The sequence below is a fragment of the Sus scrofa genome, chromosome 8 (assembly GCF_000003025.6).
Source record: "Sus scrofa isolate TJ Tabasco breed Duroc chromosome 8, Sscrofa11.1, whole genome shotgun sequence".
Taxonomy (NCBI): domain Eukaryota; kingdom Metazoa; phylum Chordata; class Mammalia; order Artiodactyla; family Suidae; genus Sus; species Sus scrofa.
The window spans coordinates 6,623,090-6,647,010 of record NC_010450.4 but is presented as its reverse complement, the minus strand read 5'-3'; the positions used below and the strand labels follow the sequence as shown (position 1 = coordinate 6,647,010).

General features: G+C 43.7%; 1 protein-coding gene across 3 annotated transcripts in view; it reads left to right on the top strand.

The window, feature by feature from the left end:
* The window catches only part of CLNK (cytokine dependent hematopoietic cell linker), a 164,795-nt gene that overhangs the window by 122,759 nt on the left and 18,115 nt on the right, over nucleotides 1-23,921 (top strand). For all 3 annotated transcript variants that reach the window (XM_021101017.1, XM_021101016.1, XM_021101018.1), the window contains exons 12-15: nucleotides 7,501-7,528; nucleotides 12,082-12,100; nucleotides 13,909-13,987; nucleotides 17,515-17,555. In XM_021101017.1, the coding sequence (XP_020956676.1) occupies nucleotides 7,501-7,528; nucleotides 12,082-12,100; nucleotides 13,909-13,987; nucleotides 17,515-17,555 (167 nt within the window). The remainder of the gene's footprint in view (nucleotides 1-7,500; nucleotides 7,529-12,081; nucleotides 12,101-13,908; nucleotides 13,988-17,514; nucleotides 17,556-23,921) is intronic.

Sequence of the window (23,921 nt, the reverse complement as noted above, 5' to 3'; positions counted from 1 at the left end):
GAAATGTGACAAAGGCAAATGAGCCAATTTTTTTTCCCAAGAAAGTTGAAATTTCCAAAACTGCCTTATTTTAGAAGCCAGAACAGAGATTGGCATTTCCCCCTAGTTTCTGCACAGAATGAGTGATGCTTCCTCACTGCGAGCCTGGATCAGCTGGTGGGGTACAGGCATTATGAAGTCGGTAAGCAATTCTGGTGCCTACAGAATTTCCAAACATCGGCATATTTCAAGCTTCTACAGAAAACCCATTTCATCTCTGGTTCTGATGCGGGAACATTAAAGAGTCTAAAAGGCGACTTTGCCCCTCAGGGTGTTAGCAGTGTCTGGAGACATTTTTGTTGGGACCACTTGGGTGGTGGGGAGGCTGCTGGCATCTGGTGGCTCCTGGAAGGGGCCAGGAACACGTCTGAACATCCCATAGTGTGCAGGACATGCGGGCCTCACAACAGAGTAATAATGAGCTCTGGAGCTCCCGCAGTGGCGCAGTGGATTGAACATCTAACTGCAGCGGCTCGTGCCACCAAAGAGCAACCTCTAGCCCAGGATCTGGTGTGGCTGCAGCTGTGGCATAGGTCACACCTGTGGCTTGGAGTCAATCCCTGGCCCAGGGACTTCCAAATGCAACAAGTTTGGCCATTAAAAAAAAAAAAAAGGATTTCGACCTCAAAGGTCAGCCGTGCAGAGGTTGAGAAACCACCGCAGGGCAAATGACACTCACTTCTCTAAACCCCGGGGTTTTCTCATCGATAAAATGAAGGTCGTAGGGGTGCTAGCGCATTCCTCTCATGGGCTCATGTGAGAATGAAATGTGATTTCCATCCAGGGCTCAGCAGTGCTTGCCTAGCTTATGTTGATAACCAGCACTTGTCTTGTCTACCATCTTGAGCCCTTTTCTGTTGGTCCTTTGTCACCTCCTATCACATATTTGAATACAAGTCTGTCCCTTCGACCCCCAAAAGAGGGAGTAACTCATTGCAGTTTGTATATTGCCCAGCGCAGTGCTGGATACATAGCCAATGTCCGATACACACTTATTTCCTTCTGCAGTTTCCCAAGAGGCCAAGGCAGACGAGGCGTCATCGGATTTGTGCTCTTTTCGTTTCTGTGTCCAAAGAGCGAGAGATGGGAAGGGACAGTAATAGAAAGTCCTCAGAACGGGACATGTGGAATGGTGCCCTCCTAAAACTCGTCATCTCCTACGGCAGGAACAGGCCGAAACTCAGAGAAGGAGATAGAAGACAGGGGGAATAACTATCAAAGATGGTGAGGTTCCTTAGTTTGGAGAAGAGAGGCTTTTGAGCTTCGGTTTCTTTACGCCGGAATGAACAGGATGTGGGGACCCTGCAGGATGGGGCTTGGGTCCCAGGTGAGGCCCTTCTGGCTGCACAACCTCAGAAAGCTCTCAAACGGTCTGCTGTCCTTATTTGTAAATGAAAATAACCATCCCCATGAGCCAGAAGGGCGGCGAGAAGGGCCACGATTTTCCTGAAGAACCAGGAGACTGTCTGCCGCAGCGCAGGAGAGAAGAACGAAGAACATTTAAACATCTGCCCAACAGAATTAGGCTCCCATGACCCTATTTTTTTCTCAAAATCGAAGCTATGTATTTTAGTGCAAAATGTTTCTCCTCCTGGCTTTCCATGAAAATAGGTACGCTTTTTGAAAAGAACTCTTCCCCAAGAACCAGGATGTTTTTCTTTTCTTTTTTTTTTTTTTTTTTTTTTTTTTTTGCTGTTTAGGGCCACACCTTGGCATATGGAATCAGAGCTGCAACACGGAATCTGAGCCGCATCTGCGATCTACACCACAGCTTGTGGCCACACCAGATCCTTAACCCACTGAGTGGGGCCTGGGACTGAACCCGTGTCCTCCTGGATACTAATCGGGTTCATTTCTGCTGAGCCACCATAGGAGCTTCCCCCCCTCCCCCAGGATCTGTTTTAATTGGGCATCGCTCTTTTTCAAGGCTGCCCAGGTGAATGCGATGTACAGCCCAGGCTAAGCACTCCGAGGAACCCAGGTTCTAGAGTTATTTCTGCCCCTCAAGCACTGAGGATGCTTGTGCCGACATGTGTCCGAGCTTCTAACGTCTGAAATCGCTCTCCCTTGAGCTCCAAATGAGGGCCCCCCTTCTTTCTTTCTCTCCTTCTCCCTTCTGAATCATACCAGCCTAGCCTAGTGTCAGTCGTGTCCCTTGTCTTGGATCTTTAGCCATTTGCATGACAAAACCATACAAAGCCCAGTGCAAGACACTGGGAATACCACCAGGAATAAGAGAGGTTTGCTTTAGGAAGCGAGCCCTCCCATCCAGTTTTAGCTGGGCCCCTCTAGGTAGGCCAGGACGACCAAGGACCACGAGTGAACAACCACAGGAGGCTGGTGTGAGGGTCGCCTTCTCTGAAAGCAGGAGGATGCTTGGAGATCTGAGCTTCTTTGGCCCATGAGGAAGAGTGCCCGCTGCCTGGAGAAGAGTGCCCGCTGCCCGGAGAATAATGCCCACTGCCTTCCTTCCAGCTGCTTCCTAGGCCCCTGGGGTGAATGGCCTTCCCCAGGGAGGCTGTGACTTACATCTGGCGTCCAACTGCCTCCACGAAGGCCGCCCCACCCACAGCGATCGCCCTGAGAACTGGCTGCGCTGGCCCCAAGGGAGGTGGGGGGGGTGGGAGTGGTGCTTCCCTGCTATTGTGTTTCAGCCCCCCCACCCCCACTCGGCCCTTCTCTATTTTATAGCCAAGTCTTGGCTTCACAAAACAGTTGCTGCATTGAAGCCCTTCAGGAAAACGTTGTTTACATTTTCCGTTGACAACTTACATGCGGAGGGAACGCTGCCATTTAGGGGATGCTGGTTAGACATTCTCAGCTCCTGTTATGATTTTTACAATATCCACATACATAATATTTTTGGCTCTGCCCATTTTTTTTAATCTTAAATAGTTGTATTAGCAGGGAAACATATCATTACTGTAAGTAACTGCAACACAGTTTCAGAGCAAAACTTTCAGCCTAGCGGAGGTTTTGTCTGTTAAAAGGGAAGAGAAGTCCAGCCATAAAAAATACACAAAATAATGCCATTTGCAGCCACAGAGATGGAACAAGAAACTCTCATACTAAGAGAAATAAGTCAGAAAGAGAAAGACAAATACCGTATGATATCACTTATATCTGGAATCTAATATATGGCACAAATGAACCTTTCCGCAGAAAAGAAACTCACAGACTTGGAGAACAGACTTGTGGTTGCCAAGGGGGAGGGAGAGGGGGTGGGAGGGACTGGAATCTGAGGTTAATAGATGCAAACTATTGCGTTTGGAGTGGACAAGCAGTGAGATCCTGCTGTATAGCACTGGGAACTGTATCTAGCCACTTGTGGTGGTGGAGCGTGATGCAGGATAATGTGAGAAAAAGAACATATGTGTGACTGGGTCACCTTGCTGTACAGTAGAAAATTGACAGACCACTGCAAACCAACTATAATGGGGAAAAAATCCTCAAAAAAAAGGAAGAGAAGTTAAGTTAAAGTGGTATTTAGGAAATACGAACCACCACACAGAAACCCTCTCCTTGACCTAATTAGAAAGGGAAAAAAAAATAACAATTTCCAACTAAGTATTGATATAATTTGAATATCACGGTACAGGCACCACCTAAAAATCATCCTGAGAAATCATGGGGCGAATCCCATTGGCTGTGGCTCCAGCGACACGCGGCCCACTTTGCAGGCCTCAGCACTGTGCAAAAAAGCAGTGTGACCATCCCCAGTTTTCTGATGAGGTCCCTGAAATGCAGACTTCATTGAGTCAGGAAATTTCCTTTAAGCTTCAGCAAACTCAGTGGCCCAAGGGGCAGGGCTCAGCCAAAGGGTAATTCAAATGAAGTGTGTGATATTTAACAAACAAAATACCCATCTGCCTATGTTTTTTTTACCTTTTCAACCAGCAGTCTGACGTTGTATCGGTTCAAGCAATCCTAGTGGCAAAAATGTGCATTCTGATGATTTGGGAAATGAAAAAAATCTTTATACATACAAGAAACCATAGAAAGGGAGAAAGTATGGATCACAGAGATATACAAATTCACACTCATGATGGAAACTATTGCTTTTTTGTTTGTTTTGTTGTTGTTGTTGTTTTTTGGTTGCAACTATGGCGTGTGGAAGTTCCCGGGCCAGGGATCAAACCTGTACCACAACTGCAACCCCACCGGGGCTGCTGTGGTGACAATGCCAGATACTTAACCCACTGTGCCACAAGGGAACTCTGATTATAAAGTGCAAACTTGGAGTTCCCATCACGGCTTAGTGGTAATGAACCCGACCAGTATCCACAAGGATGCGGGTTCGATCCCTGGCGTCACTCAGTGGGTTAAGGATCCGGCATTTGCCATGAGCTGTGGTGTGACATGGCTCAGATCCAGCGTTGCTGTGGCTGTGGCGTAGGCTGGCAGCTACAGCTCCGATTCAACCCCTAGCCTGGGAACCTCCATACACCGCCAGGGCAGCCCTAAAAATGACAAAAATAAAATAAAGTATAAAATTTATTATCACTACAGTTTTGTAATATACAGCCTTTGGAGGAAGCTGGGTTAAGAGCAGGGAGGAACTCTCTGTATTATTTCCTACAACTGAGCGAAACCAGCAGTTAGCTCAGAATAAAAAGTTTCAGTTAAAAGAAAGTGTGACTGTTAAAAGTGCTTGCAGATTTTATTCCAAATAGCTTTCACATATACTGTGTCATGAGAGCCATCCTCAACCCGCTTCGTTTCTGTCTGGACATATTTCCATTTTACAGGTGGGAGAATGAAGCTTCAGAGAGGAAATTTCACTCACTGGGTGTGATGGAGCTCAGAGATGACAGAGCAAGGATCCAAATCCAGTTCATTTTAGACTAAGCTGAAAACTAAGGGAGATGCTAGAGGGGCTATTTTTATAGAAAAAGGTATTATCCCCAAATACAGACAGAGCACCTATAATGAGGAAAGGATATGGAAAACATATTGTATGTAGATTGTGTTTTATTTATTTGTATTTAAATTTATTTTTTTATTTATTTTTCGGTCACCAGGTACAGTGGCTTGATGTGGGATCTCAGTTCCCAGACCAGAGACTGAACCCGGCCATAGCTATGAAAGCGCTGACTCCTAACCACTAGACCACCAGGGAGCTCCCATGCTTTAGTTATTGGGCATCTCCCGCAGCTGGCCTTGGAAAGCCTTAAGAGAGGAAAGAGGCTCTCAGAGAGGCCGTGTGGCACTCAGGGGGAAGGCCAGAGTCCACCTGCTCTGCCATCCCTCTGTCACTTTGTGCAGGTCTCTCTGTCTTCATAAACTCACTGAAGAAACACCCCTCCTCCCCCACCAAAGTCGATGCCTTCATTTTACGTGTGAGGGGAGCAACCACCTTGTGGGGGTCTTGTCACCATGGGCACCTCGATGCCTAAGGACAGTGCTGTGCACAGAAAGGATTTCTTACAATCACCTGGGTTCTCATGTAAAAGACCCATGTTTTTAAAATTACCAATTCCAAAGGCCAGCTGTCCTGAAACCTCAAATTTCCATCTCTAAAGTGTTTTGCTCTATTTAAAAAATGGAGAGCTCTTATTAAGCAGAAAAACAGGAGTTTCTGTTGTGGCTCAGCAAGTTAAGAATCTGACTAATACCCATGAGGATACCAGTTGGATCCCTGGCTTCACTCAGTGGGTTAAGGATCTGGTGTTGCTGCAAGCTCTGGCGTAGGTCACAGATGTGGCTCGAATCCAGAGTTGCTGTGGCTGTGGTGTAGGTCGGCAGCTGTAGCTCGGACTTGACCCCTAGCCTGGGAACTTCCATGTGCTGCAGGTGCGGCCCTAAGAAAAGAAATACAGATTAAAAAATTAAATAAAGACATAAACAGGACAGTCACTCTGCTTGTCACATTAGATAAGACCACGAGACACTCAGGCACTCAGTTAAATCTCCTTAAGCCTTTGAAATACCTTTATTCGCTTCACGTAGCTGATGTTGCCGTACTTCCAAGGCTGACAGGGCAGGTGTAAACCCTAACAAGCCAGACGTTAACATGTAATTTTTATAAAGCCAGTAAAGCGAATGCATAAATATAGAAAAACTTCAAGTTCCCTCAAACAGTTCAAACGGTGTGCAAATGGAGTTGAACGCTGCTTGACTCTTATCCCTTAAAGTCACAAGTCTAAAATCCATCACACAGCCAATCACTGTTTTCGCAGTGACAACATAATAATCACTATCATTATCACTATCACAGTGGCTCTGGTGTCAGTGACAACACAGTGATGGTGTTACTGTCTCCAATTTCATTGTAAATCGAAAGCACGCAGCCAATCACTATGGCCACAGTGCCGGAGCTTCTTAAACATTAAAATCCCTGAGGTGAGCCTCCGCTTAGCCCCCAAAAATTAACACGATGAGTGCTCTACTTGATGCCTTCTAATCCTACCCCTTTACTTTCCGATCGCCTCTTTAAAAGGGGGAAGCAGGGTGCAGAGGTATTATCTCAGGGGGTCTGATGAAACAGGTTAAAACCTGTGGGATTTCGGTACATTTGCTTCTTGCTTGGAGATCTAAGCCCAGGATACAGCATCTGAGCACTGCGTGCTGCCGGGGTCACCTTATCTGATGGAGACCAGACCTTTATGACTCTAGATCAGCAGCCTTCATCTCCCAGCGTCTTTTCACCCACAGACCTAGGTAGACAGACGTGCCCTTCACCCCCTCGCCCGCTTCACAGGCTCCTCACCTGGTTTTGCCCACATTCTAACAGTGCTGCCCATTGAACGTCCAGCATTTTCCCCTTGAATTCTAGCAATGTTCTCAATAGCCCTCTACGATGAATATCCTTGGGGTCATTTCGTAGGTGAGAAGAATGAGGTTTAGAGAGGCTCATTGACTCCACTGTCCACATAAGTAACCGCATTGGAGTTTCTTCTGCGACCTGTCCAATGGTCCAATACCCACATCATCGATTCCAGGTGGACTTCTTTTCCTCTCATTCGGTTTCCTGTTTTTCTCTGTCTCAGATCTCCTTGAAGCATGAGCATCCCTTCTTTCACACACACCTTCCCTCCCACTCTGCCACAAATTCATCTTTAAAACTCTCTATACTTCCTCCAAGCAAAAAAATGAAGAGCTTTAAAATCAAAGTAATAAGCGCAGGTCCTTGTGTGCTAATGAAACTTGACTGGGAAACCAAATGGCAGGAGAAATGATTATGTTACTTAAATTCTCCGCAAATGAGAGGCAAGTTTATTTGTGTCCTTTCTGTCACCACCTTTTATATTGGCTCGCTCGTAACTTCTCCTTTGCTTAGAAAATTATGGGGGAAAATGACCTGGCTTTAATTTTATGGAAGAGTGATAAATATCGCACGGACTATGGGCTATTAATTTGGCAATGAAAATGTCACCAAAGGTTTTTAAAGGCTCGGAATGATTTTATCTTGATCATTATGAAACAGTATTTTTGGTAACACCATATTTCTTTTTCTTGCAGACAGATAAGCTTAAAGAACTTAAGTGAGGTAAGTAGCAATTTTGTCCTAGAAAACGAAGAAAGGAGCTTTAAGGGTACATTAAGTGTCTTCAAGGGGCCAGATATTTAGTTACCATAATAACTGTGCTCAACGGTATTAATATTCCCCATTTTAAAGGTGATAAAAACTAAAGCAAAACAAGGTAAGCTCGAGATTCTTAAACCAAAGTCCTTATTTTGCCCCCAGATTCAGTGTTTATTGGTTCAATGATGAGAAGAGCTAGCCCATGACCTCTGGAAGACATAGCCCCCACCCATGGCTTCCAGTCTCCAGCATTTTATAGAAATAAATGCTGGAAATTGCACAATTCTTTCGCCATTTGTTCTTCACAAGAGAGACGGGACCACAAAGTAGATGAAAGGTGAGATACAGACAGAGGAAACAGAGGTAGACTCCCACGCTGCCACGGACCACTCTGTGCAAATCCTCCAACCCCCACCCCCACGCCGCCCCTGTTCTGCTCCGTTTTCCTGGCCAAAAAATCAAGATGATTATGCTCCACTTTGCAAAGTTGCTGTGACAACGTCCAAGTTGGTCAAAGTCAAAGTAAGCAGGTAAATCCACGCAAAGGTGAGCATCAGAGGCTCCGTGAATGGCAGGAAGGTCCAGGGAGAGGAGCTGTCTTTTTGGGTTTTGGTTTGGTTTGGTTTTGGCCACGGTGTGCAGTGGCTTGATGTGGGACCTCAGTTCCCAAACCAGAAATTGAACCCAGGCCTCGGCAGTGAAAGTACCAAGTCCTAACCCCTAGACCACCAGGGAACTGCCTGGACCTGTCTCAGAGCCCCTTAGATGTTAACTGCCTCAAGCCCCCAAAGAAGCCCTTAACCAGACAGTGAAGCCAGCCTCACCTCACCCCTGCTGGCCTCCCAAAGGATTCAGTTCTTGTCTTAATATTTGACCTATGCTCTGATATCCACACCCTGGAGACTGATTTTCTTTTTCTCTTCTTTCTTTCTTTCTTTCTTTCCTTTTCTTTTCTTTTTCTTTCTTTCTTTTTCTTTCCTTCCTTCCTTCCTTCTTTATTTTTCCATTTTTCCCTCTTCTTTCTTTCACACACTCTCTTGCTTCTTTCTTCTTGGCACTGTGAGAATGGTAAAAATCAAAAGTTTGCTTGTCCTTCAAACAAGATACTTATTACCTCCAACCCATAAGACAGTCACATAGGGCTCCTCTGTGGCACAGTGGTTTAAGGATCCACCATTGCCACTGCAGAGGCTCAGGTCACTGCTGTGACATGGGTTTGATCCCTGACCTGGGAACTTCCATGTGCTGTGGGAGCAGCCAAAAAGCAAAGCAAAACCAAAACCAAACATAAGAGTCATCCCAAGAAGGATAATACGTGGCTGCAGAATGAGAGGTTCCATTGAGACCTCACCCAGCTCACCCCCTCCTGGGAGTTGTGGGACTTTCCAAGGGCCACCAGGCAGGAGAAAGTTGGGGTGAGCTTCTGCCTCTGGGGGAACCCATCTATCTAAAGGGACCCCACCCCTTTCTTCCTGTGGGTCGGATTTATGGGTCCCAAGTAAGTTGCCACTCAAGATGACCTACATCCATAACTCACCAGGCAGTCTGAAAGGACAATAGGCCCTCCTGTCGTGAACGAGCAAAGAGGAAACGAACACGTCAGCCGTAGACAGCCGGGTTCACGCAGGGATGTTTGTCCTTTTTGCAACTTTGCCTGGCATTCTGCTAGAAGCTGATGTTATCTAAAGAACAACAGGACCTGGTGGAAAAACCCATCCTTCCTCGGTACCTTTTGCCAAGACGCTTCCTCATTGTTGTTTGGAGTGAGCGTCAGGGCCACGTCTCCCTTCCAAAAGCCCATCCCAGAGGGCACATGCCATGCTTGCGTGAGTGTTATGTGCTTGTTCAAATTATTCCTTGGGGACCAGAATCCCTTCCAGTGGAAATGATGTGCCACTTGCCCCAGTTCAAGTGCACATGGTGCTTTATTGTTTTCAAAGAAAGTGGAAACGTGTCTCCTTTCATTCTCGAAAACCCTAAGAGAAAACAAGGTGGCAGGACTTGCCGGGGTTCCCAGAAGTGGCAGAAGACGAAGCCAACCCTGAAAGCCCCCAAATCCTGATCTATTGCCCAGGATCAGGACCCTGCCCCCAGAAAATTCAGGGACACCTCTGAGAGAAAATGGGAAAAAAACCAGGAAGAAAGGACGGGGAAAAGGATGGGAGGACAGGCCAATGGGAAAACAAGAAGGCATCACTGTTTACCTGGAATGTACTAATCTTCTAACTAAAAATAAAAGTTAAAGTAGGGAAACCAAAGAGATTTCACTCCACTCTTCTCATTGCCTTTGGTTTTAAATTCAGATCCCTCCAGCGAAAAATGTTGGCTGGGTCTCAATGAAATAAAACCAGCATTCTTCCAGACAGAAGGCTTCTCAGCTGTATTTGTAGCAAGGCTTCCCCACCCCGCTTTGACAGCCTGAGAACCTTGACCGCAACTGATTGAGTACTTTGAACTACCAGGTTCAAAGTCCTAGGGAAGGCTCAGTGGGGAGACTTTCAAACCTCTGGTGAGAATGGACTCATTCATTACCCTTTTGACTTAGCCTACAGATTGGCCTTGATTGGCTCTCCAAGAAGATGTGCGTTCCAGGATCCTAGGGCATTGCCAAGTTCTTTGAAACAACAGGGCTTGTCTGTTGGCTAGCTTCAGACAAGACATACGATGCTCCTCTGAGCTCTTTCTTGATAAAGGTTTCTTGTCTACGACGCCAATGTGAGTCAGGAGACCTGGGTTCCAGGGTCAGCTCAGCCTCAAGACAACTGCAGGAATCTGGGTAAATAGCACCCCCTTCTTGGACCTCAGCTGCAAACCACTGGCTTTGAATTTTCGTGAACCTCAGACCCCTTTGAAATTTTGATTAAAGGTGTAATAAACCTTCCTCATCCATGGAAAAAAGTGCACATATTTATAGAGGAAAAAACGTTTAGTTTTGCCATTTCAGACAGTTCACGGACCGCGCTAGAGCATCCAAGGACTTCCTCCAGCCCCCAAGTTAAGAAGCTCTTATCCAAACAATACCTATGGGCCACCTCACCTGATGCATAAGATGGACTTTGGAAAATTATTTGCAATTAAGAAAACACCTTAGCAAATACTGCTTTCAAGGCTTTTGATTCTTCGAGAAAAAACAGGACTCAAGGATGGGATGTTAAGTCCAATAAGCACATACATTTTCATGATGAAGAATGGTCAGAAATTTGACCACCAGTCAGGAAAGAAAGAGAAAGAAAATCGTTGGGAAGATAAATGGCTACATCTAAAAAGAATAACGTGACTATTTCCATTCTAATTTTTGAAAAGAAAAATTCTAGAACAAGTATAGAAAAAGTTAACCATAGCTTTCATCACTTGAATACAACCTCTATGAATATTTTATCAAATCTCTCCAAATCCTTTCCTCTACAACCATCCCCCCTACACACACACACACACAACCATCCCCCTACACACACACACACACACACAACCATCCCCCCTACACACACACACATAACCATCCCCACACACACACACACAACCATCCCCCTACACACACACACACACAACCATCCCCCCTACACACACACACACACAACCATCCCCCCTACACACACACACAACCATCCCCCTACACACACACACACACAACCATCCCCCTACACACACACACACAACCATCCCCCCCCCCACACACACACACACACTTACTTGTAACTATGTCATGAGCCCAGTTCTTATCCTGAACTTTGTATATCACTTCTACACATGTTTATAGTATAACCTGATTCCATACTCTGCCTAAATACTTGTAGTGAGTGTTGCACCCAGAATTGCTTAACAGTTCCTGCTTAAAGGGTCGGGTAGATGGTTTCCAGTGTTTTGACATTATAAGAAATGATGTACTGGACATGTTAGTACGTGGAACCTGTTCCAAATTTCAGGTTGTGGTCTTAGAAAAAGAAACTCATCAATGGAATTATTAGGATCAGGATAAGAGTATTTTTCTTTTTTTTTTTTTTCATCTTTTTAGGACCACACCTGCAGCATATGGAGGTTCTCAGGCCAGGGGTCAAATCGGAGCTGGGTTGCCAGCCTACAGCACAGCCACAGCAATGCCAGATCCGAGCCTCATCTGTTACCTACACCACAGTTCACTGCAACATCGGATCCTTAACCCACTGAGCGAGGCCAGGGATCAAACTCGCAACCTTATCATTCCTGGTTGGATGTGTTTCTGCTGCACCACAACGGGAACTCCAGGAATAAGGGTATTTCTGAGGCCCTTAACTGTTATGGTTAAGCAATGTGTAGTCCCATCAGTAGACTGTTTTTTTTGCGTGTTATGTCACAGAGTATTAAATGTTGATTTTTGCTTAATCTTTTGGAGAATTATTTGTAGATTTTTTTAAAAAAATCTATACTAACAAGAATGTTGCCCAAACTCTACTAACCAATTGCTCTAAAAACACACATAGCATAACATAAAATTCTCTATCACTGAGTCACTCAATATTTATTTTTTTAATTCAATACAGGTCCTTGGAACAGAAAAAGGTGAACAGTTTACATTGTTTTCTTGCCTTGCTATCACCAGGTTAAATCCTGTTTCCAGGTTAATACCATTAGTCATTTTTTTAAAAAAGATTACTCGTTTTAGGGCCTAGAATGTGTGAGCATGTGTGTGTGTGCATGATGACATGATCAAGATGGGTCCAGGACCTCAGGGTCTGTTCAAGAGTCCTGTGGTATAAACAGGGTGGTTTAAATTGGAGGTGGGCTAGAGGCCACAGGCTGCTGACCAGGAGACACACTGTCACCCTCCTGCCACTCTGGAAAGATGTGGCTGGCCCACTGCTCCGGGATGCTCTTAGTGTCTCCCCTTTTTATGTCACCCATGCACACACATGTAAACCCTCATGTGTGCATGCATACACACGGGTGCACCCTACTGATTGTGCTGAGCATGCCATCCAGCCCTCACTCGCTAGCCCTCCATCCAGTGACACCTTCACGCCCACTTTGAAATACTGCTCACCCTTTACTGAGAATGATGAATTATGTCCAGAGCCCGAGGCCCAGAGCTGTGACCGAAAGTGTTAACACAGATAGCCTAGTTTGACAAAGCAACATGAGTTTGGATTTCAGAGGCTCGCCACCAGCTCTCTGGGCATTTTAGCCAAGTTGCACTGCCTCTGTGAGTCTCGAGGCCACGCTTTTTAGACTCGGTAGGAGCTAAACCTGGGTTTGTGGATTTCCAAGAGTTTCTGATGGAGGAGTGGGAGGGGGTGTGTCGTTTGGCAATTCTAAGTAACTTTGAAACTTAAGGAAACCATGCCCCTTTCCACAATAATGAAATGTTTGGGGTTTTTTTCCTCAGACTTGAGTGATTTTCAGGGCAGTGGTGTTTAGCTCGCAAAGCAGGGGGTGGTGGTGGCTGTCAATGACCCGAAATGATTTTATGGGATGTATGACTAGTGGACCAGTCACTGACTCCAATCACATTTCAAGTAATCACAGTCCTTCTGTCCAAAGTGTCAAGTTCGTGATCAACCTTGGACACAGCCCAGAGTAACTACCAAAATTAAGACATGTCAGGGTTTATGCTTCCTTAACTTTGTTACTTACCACTGCAACTGGAAGAGTATCTTATGGGATTTCCTATCATCGTATTACTGTGCCCCTCGTAATTCCCAATGGTTGATTAAAATCTATCCACAGTGAAAAGGAAGTAAAAGTGGCAGCACCAATGAAACATATAATCACTGAATAAGTCCAATTCCCACAGTTGGCAAAAGTTTTCAAAACTTGAAGATCAAAAGGGAACATCTGAGAAAATGCATGTCTGTTGGTAACCACTGGTCCACATCAGAATTCTGGGAGCAGTTCTGCCCTATTACAGGAGAGAGAGGAGAATTCAGGTGCCTCGGGACCAGCACCCACATCCCCACCTGTTATGTTGCTCAGGATGGTTCTTAAGTTTAACATTTTCATTTATGTTTATGTAAGTTTTCATTTTCGTGCAGAATTCAACTGCAGTCCATTTGCATGTCAAGCCCTTTCAATACAAAACACCTTCCAATGTAATATTCTCTATTTGGGGAAGTTGAATGATGATTTCCAGGTTTAGTATTTTTGATAATATTGTTGAATATTCAACCTTCAAAGCAATTTCTATAGCCTCTGGAAAAGCCACTCCCAGGAGCCAGGGTTAATGCAGTGGGTTTGTTTCCACTGACCGCCAATACCCAACTCAATAATCAGAGATTACCTGGATGAAATTATAGCTGTTCCAATAGACCTCTAATGGCCCCCAATCATTTTCCTTTTGCAACCCGACTAAATTATGGGATGTCTTTACACAGTTCTTCACCAGATGAAGCCTGAATCATCTACCCTGTCACAAAACCAAAGCACTCAAGAGATGCCTTTTGCCACTGCCAGGTAAGGAGCCAGGAATCCCTTGCCAGGTCACAGCTTATGGGTCAGACCACGTGTTTGGATAATGACTGTCCTGAGAAAGACATCCCCTGGCCTTTGGTATTGTAGCCCAGTGACGAGGCCCCAGGGAAATTGATGAACCAAAGCTATTGTTGAAGATAATAGCATTGTTCTAAGTGACTGATTGTGTGTTAGAGACACTCAGGAGATTCGAAGACATGAATCTTAACTAGATAGGATTAACTGGAATGGGGGCTGATCAACCTGGGAAGAAAAATCGGTATTTCTAACTAGTCTCAGTGAATGACCACACAGAAGCCGACACTGACTTTTGAATTGAATCACACTTTATAAATGACCAGGGGTTGAAAATGTCATTATCTGGTTCAATATTGGTCTGGTCAGGTTATTGTGACAAGTGTCGTTCCAACAGAAAAATTGAGGAAGCTATCAAGGCCCAGGCTGGTGATTTGCTAGCCAAGGTCATGTAAATTAGCAGTAGCTTCCTAAAAACAATATCCGGAGTCTCCAGAGTTCATGCTCGAAGGCCCTCCTGCCCCCAGTCTGGCTGGTGGCTCCAGCCTCAGTTCACACCAGTCTCCAGCTTCCCATTCACTGTCCCCGCTCAGCATAGGACAGACACTGCACCTGTTATCCCTCTGCCCATAACACGTCCCCCATATCTCCCTCTCTCCACCCTCTCCCTACTTGGAAAACTCCTCTTTATTCATAGATCCCAGCTTAAAGCCACACTGAATCCAGGAGGTAGTTCTGACCCATTTCCCAGAAGGACTAATTGAGGTGCAGGGCAGCTGAGTCCCTTTCCATTGAAATCAGGTTCAATTCCACTCCTCAGTAGCCCATCACATCTATCCTGACTTGATTCTAACAATGCAGCCTATGAATCTCGACTTTCCTTGGTGCCAGCCCACAGTTATGATGCTCTATTGTTTAATACATATTTACAGGCGGTATAATCTGTTTGTGGTGGAAGAAGATATCGCTTAGGAGGGACTGAGCAATGGACTCAGCCTGCCTGGCTCCCTCATTAACAAACTGTGTGGCCATGGGCAACATCACTCATCTCACGCATGAAGCTGAGAGCAGCACCTGTTCTACCTGCGCGCTGGCCGTCAGCTCTCATCCCCATTGCCAGGCCCTGAAGTCAGGGCATGGTCTCCTTCCGCCATTCCCTTCCCCGTTCTCATTTTCCTGTCCCGTTTCACACCTTCGATAACTTGGTTCTCACTCTGGTCTCTGGGCTTTAAGACTGCGGCTTTATAACCCTTATTAAGGCATTTTCTGTTTAAGGCCCAATCTGACACAAAATACTTGCCCATACAACGAATACGTAATTTTCTATCAGGAAAACAAAAATCGTCACACCGTAGTACAAAGATAATGAGCTTTCAGTTGGACCCACCTCTTAGTAGTTGGTGTTTAATGTTGTTTGGCTTTGTTTGTTTGTTTGTTTGTTTAATTGAACAATGTCTCCCAGTTTTTCTTCCTCTCTTAGTTAGCTGCTTCTTCCAAGTCTCCCTCTTAGGCTTTTGCCCAAACTGACCTCTCAGTGTTGGTATTCCTCAGATCCTTCCAACATTCTTTTTTCTGCCTGTAAGAGCGTAGGCAGTTCATCCACCCCCACATGTCAGATGTCAAATATCAACTCTATACTGATAATTGCTCATCTCTATCTTCTGCCCTAACAGCCTTCTCAGCTCCAGACCCACATATCCAGTTACCTATTGGGCGGTTTTCCTTGAATCAGTGACAGGCATCTTAAACTCAGAATGATGGAAACGGAACTCCTCATTTCCAATTTCACTCCCAAACCAACACTATCTTCCTACCTTTCCCACCTTCACTCTTCCTATCCTATTTCCAACTCCCCAAATTCTCAAATCTCAACTCAAAATATATCTTGAGTTTACCCATTTCTACCCATTTCCCCAACTCCCAGCATAAACCAGCCACCATCAACTCATCAACCCTCGTTTGAACTATGCCAATAGCCTTCTAATGATACCTAACATCTTCATACCTTACTTTCCGTCCAGAAGGTACTACTTTCTGATCTCTTGCCGAATGAGCCGTGTGCTCTTGCCTCTGAGCCTTTGCACCTGCTGTTCCCTCTGCCTGGAACACACCCTTCTTCCTCACCCTCTTCTATTCACCTTTCAGAGGTCAGCTCAGTTAGGGTGTCTCCCAGGAAAGCTTTCCTGAGAACCAACACGATTTTGTCTGGATTAAGTGCCCCCTTCTGCTACCACAGGCTCTTCCGCTGAGCTCACGTCTATCCTGGTGTTTAGCTCACATTGCAATTATGGTCCAATCATGTTAAGCTGCTTTTGGGGAGAGGTCGGATCTTATTCCCTAGATACACACCCCATACCGCAGACTTAACAAGTGCTCAATGCATGCTTGTAAAGTGAGGCAACCATGGCCTCTATTTGTACTTGAGACTAGAATAACCTCAGAGGCGTTTCCTTTTCTCTCAACATTTTCTGAACATTCTGAAAAGTAAGGGAAGCGAAATGTTGCTATCCATGCTTTTCCCCCTAGACAGTTAACAAAATTGTTAGGAAAGGGATTCTGGAAAGGGATCCTGGAAAGGGATTCTGGTTTTAACAAAATTGAAGGCTTGGATGTCCGTAGAGGTCTGAGCAGCGATGACAGCAAAGCGTGGTAGTTCAATGTCTAATAGCACTTTTATCTGCAAAGCAAGTGATAAGACCCCAGGCTTCTGTGGGTCAAGTGATTTCAATGGTGCTGGAAAAGAGCCGGATTTCATTGAATTAACCCATGGGCTTTATTCAATTGCACAAACATGGCACAGAGCATGCTCCATGTAACGAGATTTAATTGCAGTAGCACCTAGGGTTTAGAAGGAAGGCATCAACCACAATACAGAGATAACCAGAAAATTACAGCTGAGTGTTACAACTAAGCTAAACATTAACCAAAGTGCTAACTAAAGATACTGGTAAACAGTCCTGACAACATCATTACTGTGTTTAGAAATTTGTATTGTTTGATTGTTTTTTATTATATTTTTATAGTCCTTTTTCCTTATGGGTTTCCTTGTAATCATCCACACAGTTTTCTTCCCTAGCTTACATTTTAAGAAGGAATAAAATAATTTCTACCTTCTTCCTTGCTAATACTGACTCTCCTCCAATTTGTAAACAATTATCATAGCGTAGGAACCCCAATCAAGCTCAAAGAATTTTCTATAGTGACTGTAACTATGAGATAAGTCTAAATTCACAGCTTCCAAAAGTCAAGAACTGTGATACGTGCTCATTGAAATGACATGGAAAGAACTTATGTGGGCCAGGCAGTTTGTCCCATGTCTAATGTTTGTCTGTCTTGAGAAAGGGAAAAAATAGGCTTTTATCACCATACAAAGCAGAAGATTCTTCTGGCTCCTCCAGTAAAAAACAAAATGCTCTATAAATGTGACTTAGGCCATGAGAACTGACCCAGCATGGAAAATACTGACCTTCTTTCCATTGTGCCATTTCCTTTAGCTCTTCATTCATGATGCACAACCATGGCGTGCAAAACAGAGGTAAGAACCCTTTACGCGACAACTGTGAAATAGGCAGGTAAGTCCTCACACTGCAATATTCCTGCCCCCGGCTTAGCTCTGTGAATCTCAGAGTCTCTGAACAGATGCACATGGATGGAATTCCCTTGTTTTCATGGATAGGTAGCATTGCACAGCATTCAATCCTATAATGTGTATCCATTATTAAATACGATCCCTTAGTTGGTTTCTAGTTTTGTCCTCTTACGAACACTGGTTCGTGGTGAAGGACATTGCAGATGTCTTCCCGCGTATGTGACATCCCAAATACCTAATGATGACAAGTTCTCATGCTAAGCATGAAATTGCTAGCTCTCAGAATATTCCTCTCTTCAACTGCGCTAGATGCATTTTCCAAAGTAGACACATCATTTTGTTTCATCTGTAGCTCATGAGAGCCTACCATTCCCATCCTCATCAACGGTTGCTCTTAACAAACTTTTAGTTTTTGTCACCTATTGGGTATAAAATAGATTTATCTGAATAAGAGTCTGTGAAATGGAGGAAACTAAAACTGAACTCTCTTACTAATTGATTGCAAAGATAAAAACCAGAAGGATACCATGTCTGTGGAGATAGTGAAAGCAGCATGTCAATATAGTGCTGTTACTATTGGTGATGGGCTTTGATACTTTTAGTATTGTTTTGCCCAAACTGTATCTGTCATGTTCTTTTGTCTTCCTTTCTTCACTCCCATGCCATGGAGACTGTGTGTTCAGATCTAACCCTACAGGCTCCCTCTGCTGAGCCACAAGAGAGGGCTTAGGGCTGGAGGAAGCAGATGCCATGGGACAGAGTGGAAGGGTCCAGGGCTCTACTGACTTTGCTCCCAGTTCTACCTCTTGGAGCTTCTCGCTCCTCCCTCCATTCATAAAATTCAAATAATGATACCAACTCATAGGGTTAATACACACACACACACACACACACACGCACACGCACACGCACACACACAGCCCTCTGCTTTGCGCATAATAGACAACTGACATTTTAACACCTTTCCTTCTTTTTTGCATTCTCTTTCCTTCTCCAGGGATTCTCTACATAACTGACCCCATGAGACCAAGGGTTTCCTCCCTGGACTCCATCATGTCTTTATTTCTCCCATGCTTTAATACCATCTGGGGCGTTAGATTGGAAAACCAATATGGAAAACTCATTTCCTGTGATGTACACATTGCTAATAATAGTTTCCCAAGCAAAAACTCCTTTTCTAAAGGACAGTGGCTAAAGGGGCTGTAATTCACCCAATGGCTCAATCCCTAGAAATTAAATGACAGGAGCAGTGGTCCTGGAGGCCAGATCTTAGTGTATGAAAATGGAAAGCCTTGGCGTCTCCAGAAGGGGCTTTAGGGCTGTGAGGGTTGAGCATGGAAATGTTGCAGAGATGCCAAAGTAGAATCACAGCTTAAAGAGGAATCCAGAGTCTTAATTCAAAAGACACAATCTTGCACAGAGCAAAAATAAAGCACAAGAAGGGAACAGCAGCATTAGCAAAGTGGACTAACAGGGTTGCATGAAGAAACAGCCTGTTATGGGCAAGAGGCAGGTTTGGCCTCCAATGCCTTCAAACCATTAATTTCTCTTTTAGTCCCCCCAGCACACGGTTTATGCCCCCAATTGGGGTGGGCCCTAAGGTTACCAAATTGAGACAGCCTCGTCCTTTCACCCGGGCTCAAGCTCTGTGATGCTTCTCCAACAACTTAGTGAGTCATGTTCATTCTTCTGAGTCAGAGATCCCCCTTGGGTTACCAGTGGCCAGGCGGAAATGAGATGCACGGAAAACAGCATACAGTCCAGGCACACAAAGAGTTCTGAGTCTAGTGGGCTCCCCAAATCTCACTGGTTTTATTTGTTTATGTACGTATGTATTTTTTTCTTTTTAGGGCCACACCTGAGACATATGGAAGTTCCCAGGCCAGGGGTTGAATCGGAGCTGCAGCTGCTGGTCTACACCACAGCCATAGCAACGCGGGATCCAAGCTGCATCTGTGACCTACACCACAGCTCACGGCAACGCTGGATCCTTAACCCACTGAGCGAGGCCAGGGATGGAACCTGCAACCTCATGGTTCCTAGTCAGGAACCTCATGGATACTAGTCAGTTTCGTTTCTGCTGAGCCACAACGGGAACTCCAGCTCACTGGTTTTAAGCTGATGCCCCAGGTGAGGAAGCCAGTAGTCTTCGCACAGACTAGTGAGGTCAGCTTCTCTGCCAATGCAGAGAGCATCATCCTTATTTAACAAATGAGAGAAGATTTTGAAAACACTCACTTATTCTTGATAGTTCATTTACTGCTTGATCAACAGACGTCACTCAATTCTCTGATGAATGAATTCAAGCTAAGCTATTCGGAGCCTAAGTAGATGGACCACAGGACCAAAAGAAAATTATTTTGGAGTTCCTGTTATGGCTCAGTGGGCTAAGAACCCCACCTAGTGTCCCTGAGGATGGGGGTTTGAGGCCTGGCCTCGCTCCATAGGTTAAGGATATGATGGCTGCCCTGCAGGTCACAGATGTGGCTTGGACCCTGCGTTGCTATGTCTGTGGCAGCTCCAGTTTGCCTCCTAGCCTGGGAACTTCCATATGCCACAGGCACGGCCCTAAAAAAAGAATTATTTTGATACATTAGAAGAGAAAGCAGAAAGTTTTGGTGATAAAAGTGTATCATTACTCAGTTTGGGATGGTGGATGATTTCTTTATTTTAGTTTTTGTTCACTAATGTTTTCCTTTTTTATCTGCATTTTGTAAGTATTCTTTGAAATATATGTCTCCTTCCTTAGAAAATTATTTTTTTAAATGTTCTCTAAGTCTAAAGGTAAAGTTTGCTAATAAATAGGTATGGATGGCTGCTTGAAATAAAATGGTTTGGTTCTAAGTTACCAAAGAAAGGTCTAGAACTCTTTCTTGAATAATCCAGCAACACTAGCAGTTGCATCTGTTGAGTGACTAGTATGGGTCTGTGCTAAGAGCTTTATAGACAAAAGAATTTTAAAATATTAGTAATTATTAATATCAGTATGATTTTCCAACCTGTGCTGTTTTTACTGGGCTACCATAATTTCATTCACCACAGACCCATTCTTCTTCCAATGTTCTTCCATTTCCTCTGTGTCAGTCTCTTTGCTGATGTAACCCTCCATTCTCCAAGTAGTAGGAGAGTCCTATTTCTTGGGGTTATAAAACCCGAATGCAATGTTTTATATAAAGAAAAGCTTCCAGAATGGCTGCCATTACTTTAGAACAAAATCAATTGAATGCTTGTTGTGGATTTCATACCGGGAATTTCATTCATTTTTTAAGCAAAGATCCATCCAGGTCTTTAGGGGAAAACTGCAGGGCAAAATTATTTTTCTTTGTTTGTTTCATTTTCTTTAATTTCTTCTCTGAATAGGCTACAGATGCATATAGCTGTTACCAAATTCTCTTTTTCAAGCAGGATGTTTAAATATACAAACAAGGCACTCGGAGTTGAAATATAACAAATCAGATGCCCCAATATCATGAAAAATTCATAATCACCAAACGCTGTTAAGTGTGCTACACAAATTGATAGAAAATGCTGATAACGGTGATTTTCTTCTGTCAAGTATGTTCTTACTGTTTCAATACACAATGCAGAGACAGTTATGGCCGTGTATTGCTTCACTGCAACTTAAAATAAAGTTGTTAAAGTCTTTTTTTTTTTAATCTCAATCTCTCTTTGAGCTTTCTCTTGGTTAGGATTTGCCTAGTATATGGTTCTCCATTCTTTCATTCATGATCTCCTGTGTCATTATATTTCAACTAACTGTGTACTTAGCACAGAACTGGAATTTGTTAAACCAACCTGCATCTGATTTTTATATGCTAAGTTTACACCTTTGATATTTATTATAATGACTAATATTCTGGGATCCCTTTACATATACTTGTGTATATATGCTGTACCTCCCCTTTGTCCTGCTTTTTACTGACTTTTGTTTCATTTCCTGCCATATATTGGATTCAGCTCTAATTTATTCTCCTTTCCTTCTCTTTCTTGGAAGTGATATATTCAAATTTTATTCTTCCAAGGCTTACCTTGAGCATCTAGTTTAACAAATAAATAGCATGCTTGAATTTTAAAACTCTGCCGTTCATATCCTCTTCCCCAAAATACAAAACACTTAGGATGCTTTCATGCTGAGGGTATGGATTCTGCATCATGTTTGAAGGTAGAGCTCTTTTCCGTCTCAAAATCTGAAAAGCAGAGATGTCTTTAGCATTAGTCCCACTTTTCATAAGTTGGTGAGTGAAATTAATTTACTATGGTGAATGTAATTTAAACTTGAAGTAAACCAAACACTTTTCTGGAACAACCATTTGAATACACAGAATTCCCTCTAACATTCTTAGGTGCCACACTAAAAGCCACAATTCCTGGATCCCTTAAACTAGAACTTTCAATGTTTCAGGAATATTCTTTACTCCTTTTAGTAAACCTAGAGAGAAATTTGGCATTTTGATGACAAAAAGCAGAATAAATGCAGGTATAATTTAAGTGTTATAGTAACGGACGTCTAAATATTTGCTAATGTTTGATTTAGTATTTTGCCTCAAAAATATACCATGTGACTTGTAACTATCCCATTTTTTTAAGTTCTTTTTAAGCTACTAACCAGAACTATAGCTTAGGTTATGTTTTCTAGACTGAATTAAGACTAAATAGCTTATAATTAATTCTGCCTTCACCCTAATCACTTCTTTTGCATTTTACATGTTATTATTGGCCAGTGTTGTATTTCAGTGTTGTTTTTACACCCCGAAGGCCTTATCATTTGTATACAATTAATCTTTTATTAAAATTACTAACATATTTATAAATATCTTTGCTAAATATTTCTTCTAACATCTCACTCCTCGTGGCCTTAATTACTTGAAATTCATCTTTTACTGGTGTTTATGGGGATGACATATTGGAAATACGTTACTTTATTGAAGTATCTCGAGAAAATATCACATCTAAACTTGACAAGTGGTGGTATCTTAAAGCTAGCTTAAATGCCATGTGAAATCAAAACTCTTTTATTTTGATTAAAGTCTAGTTGGTTTACAGTATTGTGTCAATTTCTGCTGTACAGCATAGTGACCCCAGCATAAAACCCCTTCAAAAAACATTTTGTGTTCTGTTACTTTAAAATCCATTGGTCTGTCCTACTCTTTTAAAGCCTCTTTTACCCCTAAGGATGATTTTCTAGCATCACACATTAGTCACTTGGAAAATCGTGATTCACAGACCTGAGCAGATCTTTCTGATGTTAACATATTTCCATTACACTATATTTTTTTAAATCACATTTGCAAGAAACACCTCTAATCTCATCAGAAAAGTTAAACTGCGGATATGCTACAAAGTCACAGTGGCAGATACAAGCTTTTCCAAATTCCATTTGTACTTGAAAAGTCTAATTTTAAAATTGGCAACAAACACTGCCAGTTGTTTTCCATGAAGTGACAGGCTGGCTTTGTTCATTTTTAATAAAATACCTGCCAAGTGGCCAAGTCTGAATAACCACAGATTGTCTGTCCATTATTCTTTCATGTTAAAAAACTGATGTTTCATTAGAACAAAACGTTAGGCTTTTACACTAAAGAATGGTGTTTCCTGAGTTGGGAACAGGCTTGGCTTGTTTAAGAAACTGAGCAGAGTTCATCATGGCCCGAACAGCGTGGATGATGGGGAACGGATGGAGAAAAAAGAAGAGAAAGGTTATCCGGGGCCTTATCGACAGAAGTTAAAACATTTGGGCTTTTTCCAGGTGTAAAGGAAATCATGGAAGGATTTGTACCAGGGGAGTAGCAAAGGCAGAATTACTTTATGTATGTATGTATGTATTTATTCATTGTCTCCTTAGGGCCACACCTGTGGCATATGGGCAATCCCAGGCTAGGAGTGGAATCAGAGCTGCAGCTGCCAGCCTATGCCAGAGCCACAGCAATGCCAGACCCAAGCCACATTGGTGAGCTACACTGCAGCTCATGGCCCAGATCCTTAACCCACTGAGCAAGGCCAGGAACCAAATTCACATCCTCATGGATACACTGCGCCACAAACAGGAACTCCCAGAACTGCATTTTTTAAAGATGCCTCTGGTTGCCCGGAGAGACGGGGCAAAAGAGGATGCAGGAGAATAGTCCAGAGGAGACTGCTGTCCTGGGTGAGATGATGGTGGTGGAGACCAAGGTTGTCACAAACAGAGGGGCCGTGCTGGGTTCTAGCTCTCTGGGGTTTTTGTTTGTTTGTTTGTTTTTAATGGCTGCCCCCAGGCCAGAGATTGAATCCAAGCTGCAGCTATGACAACACCAGATCCTTCAACCCACTGCA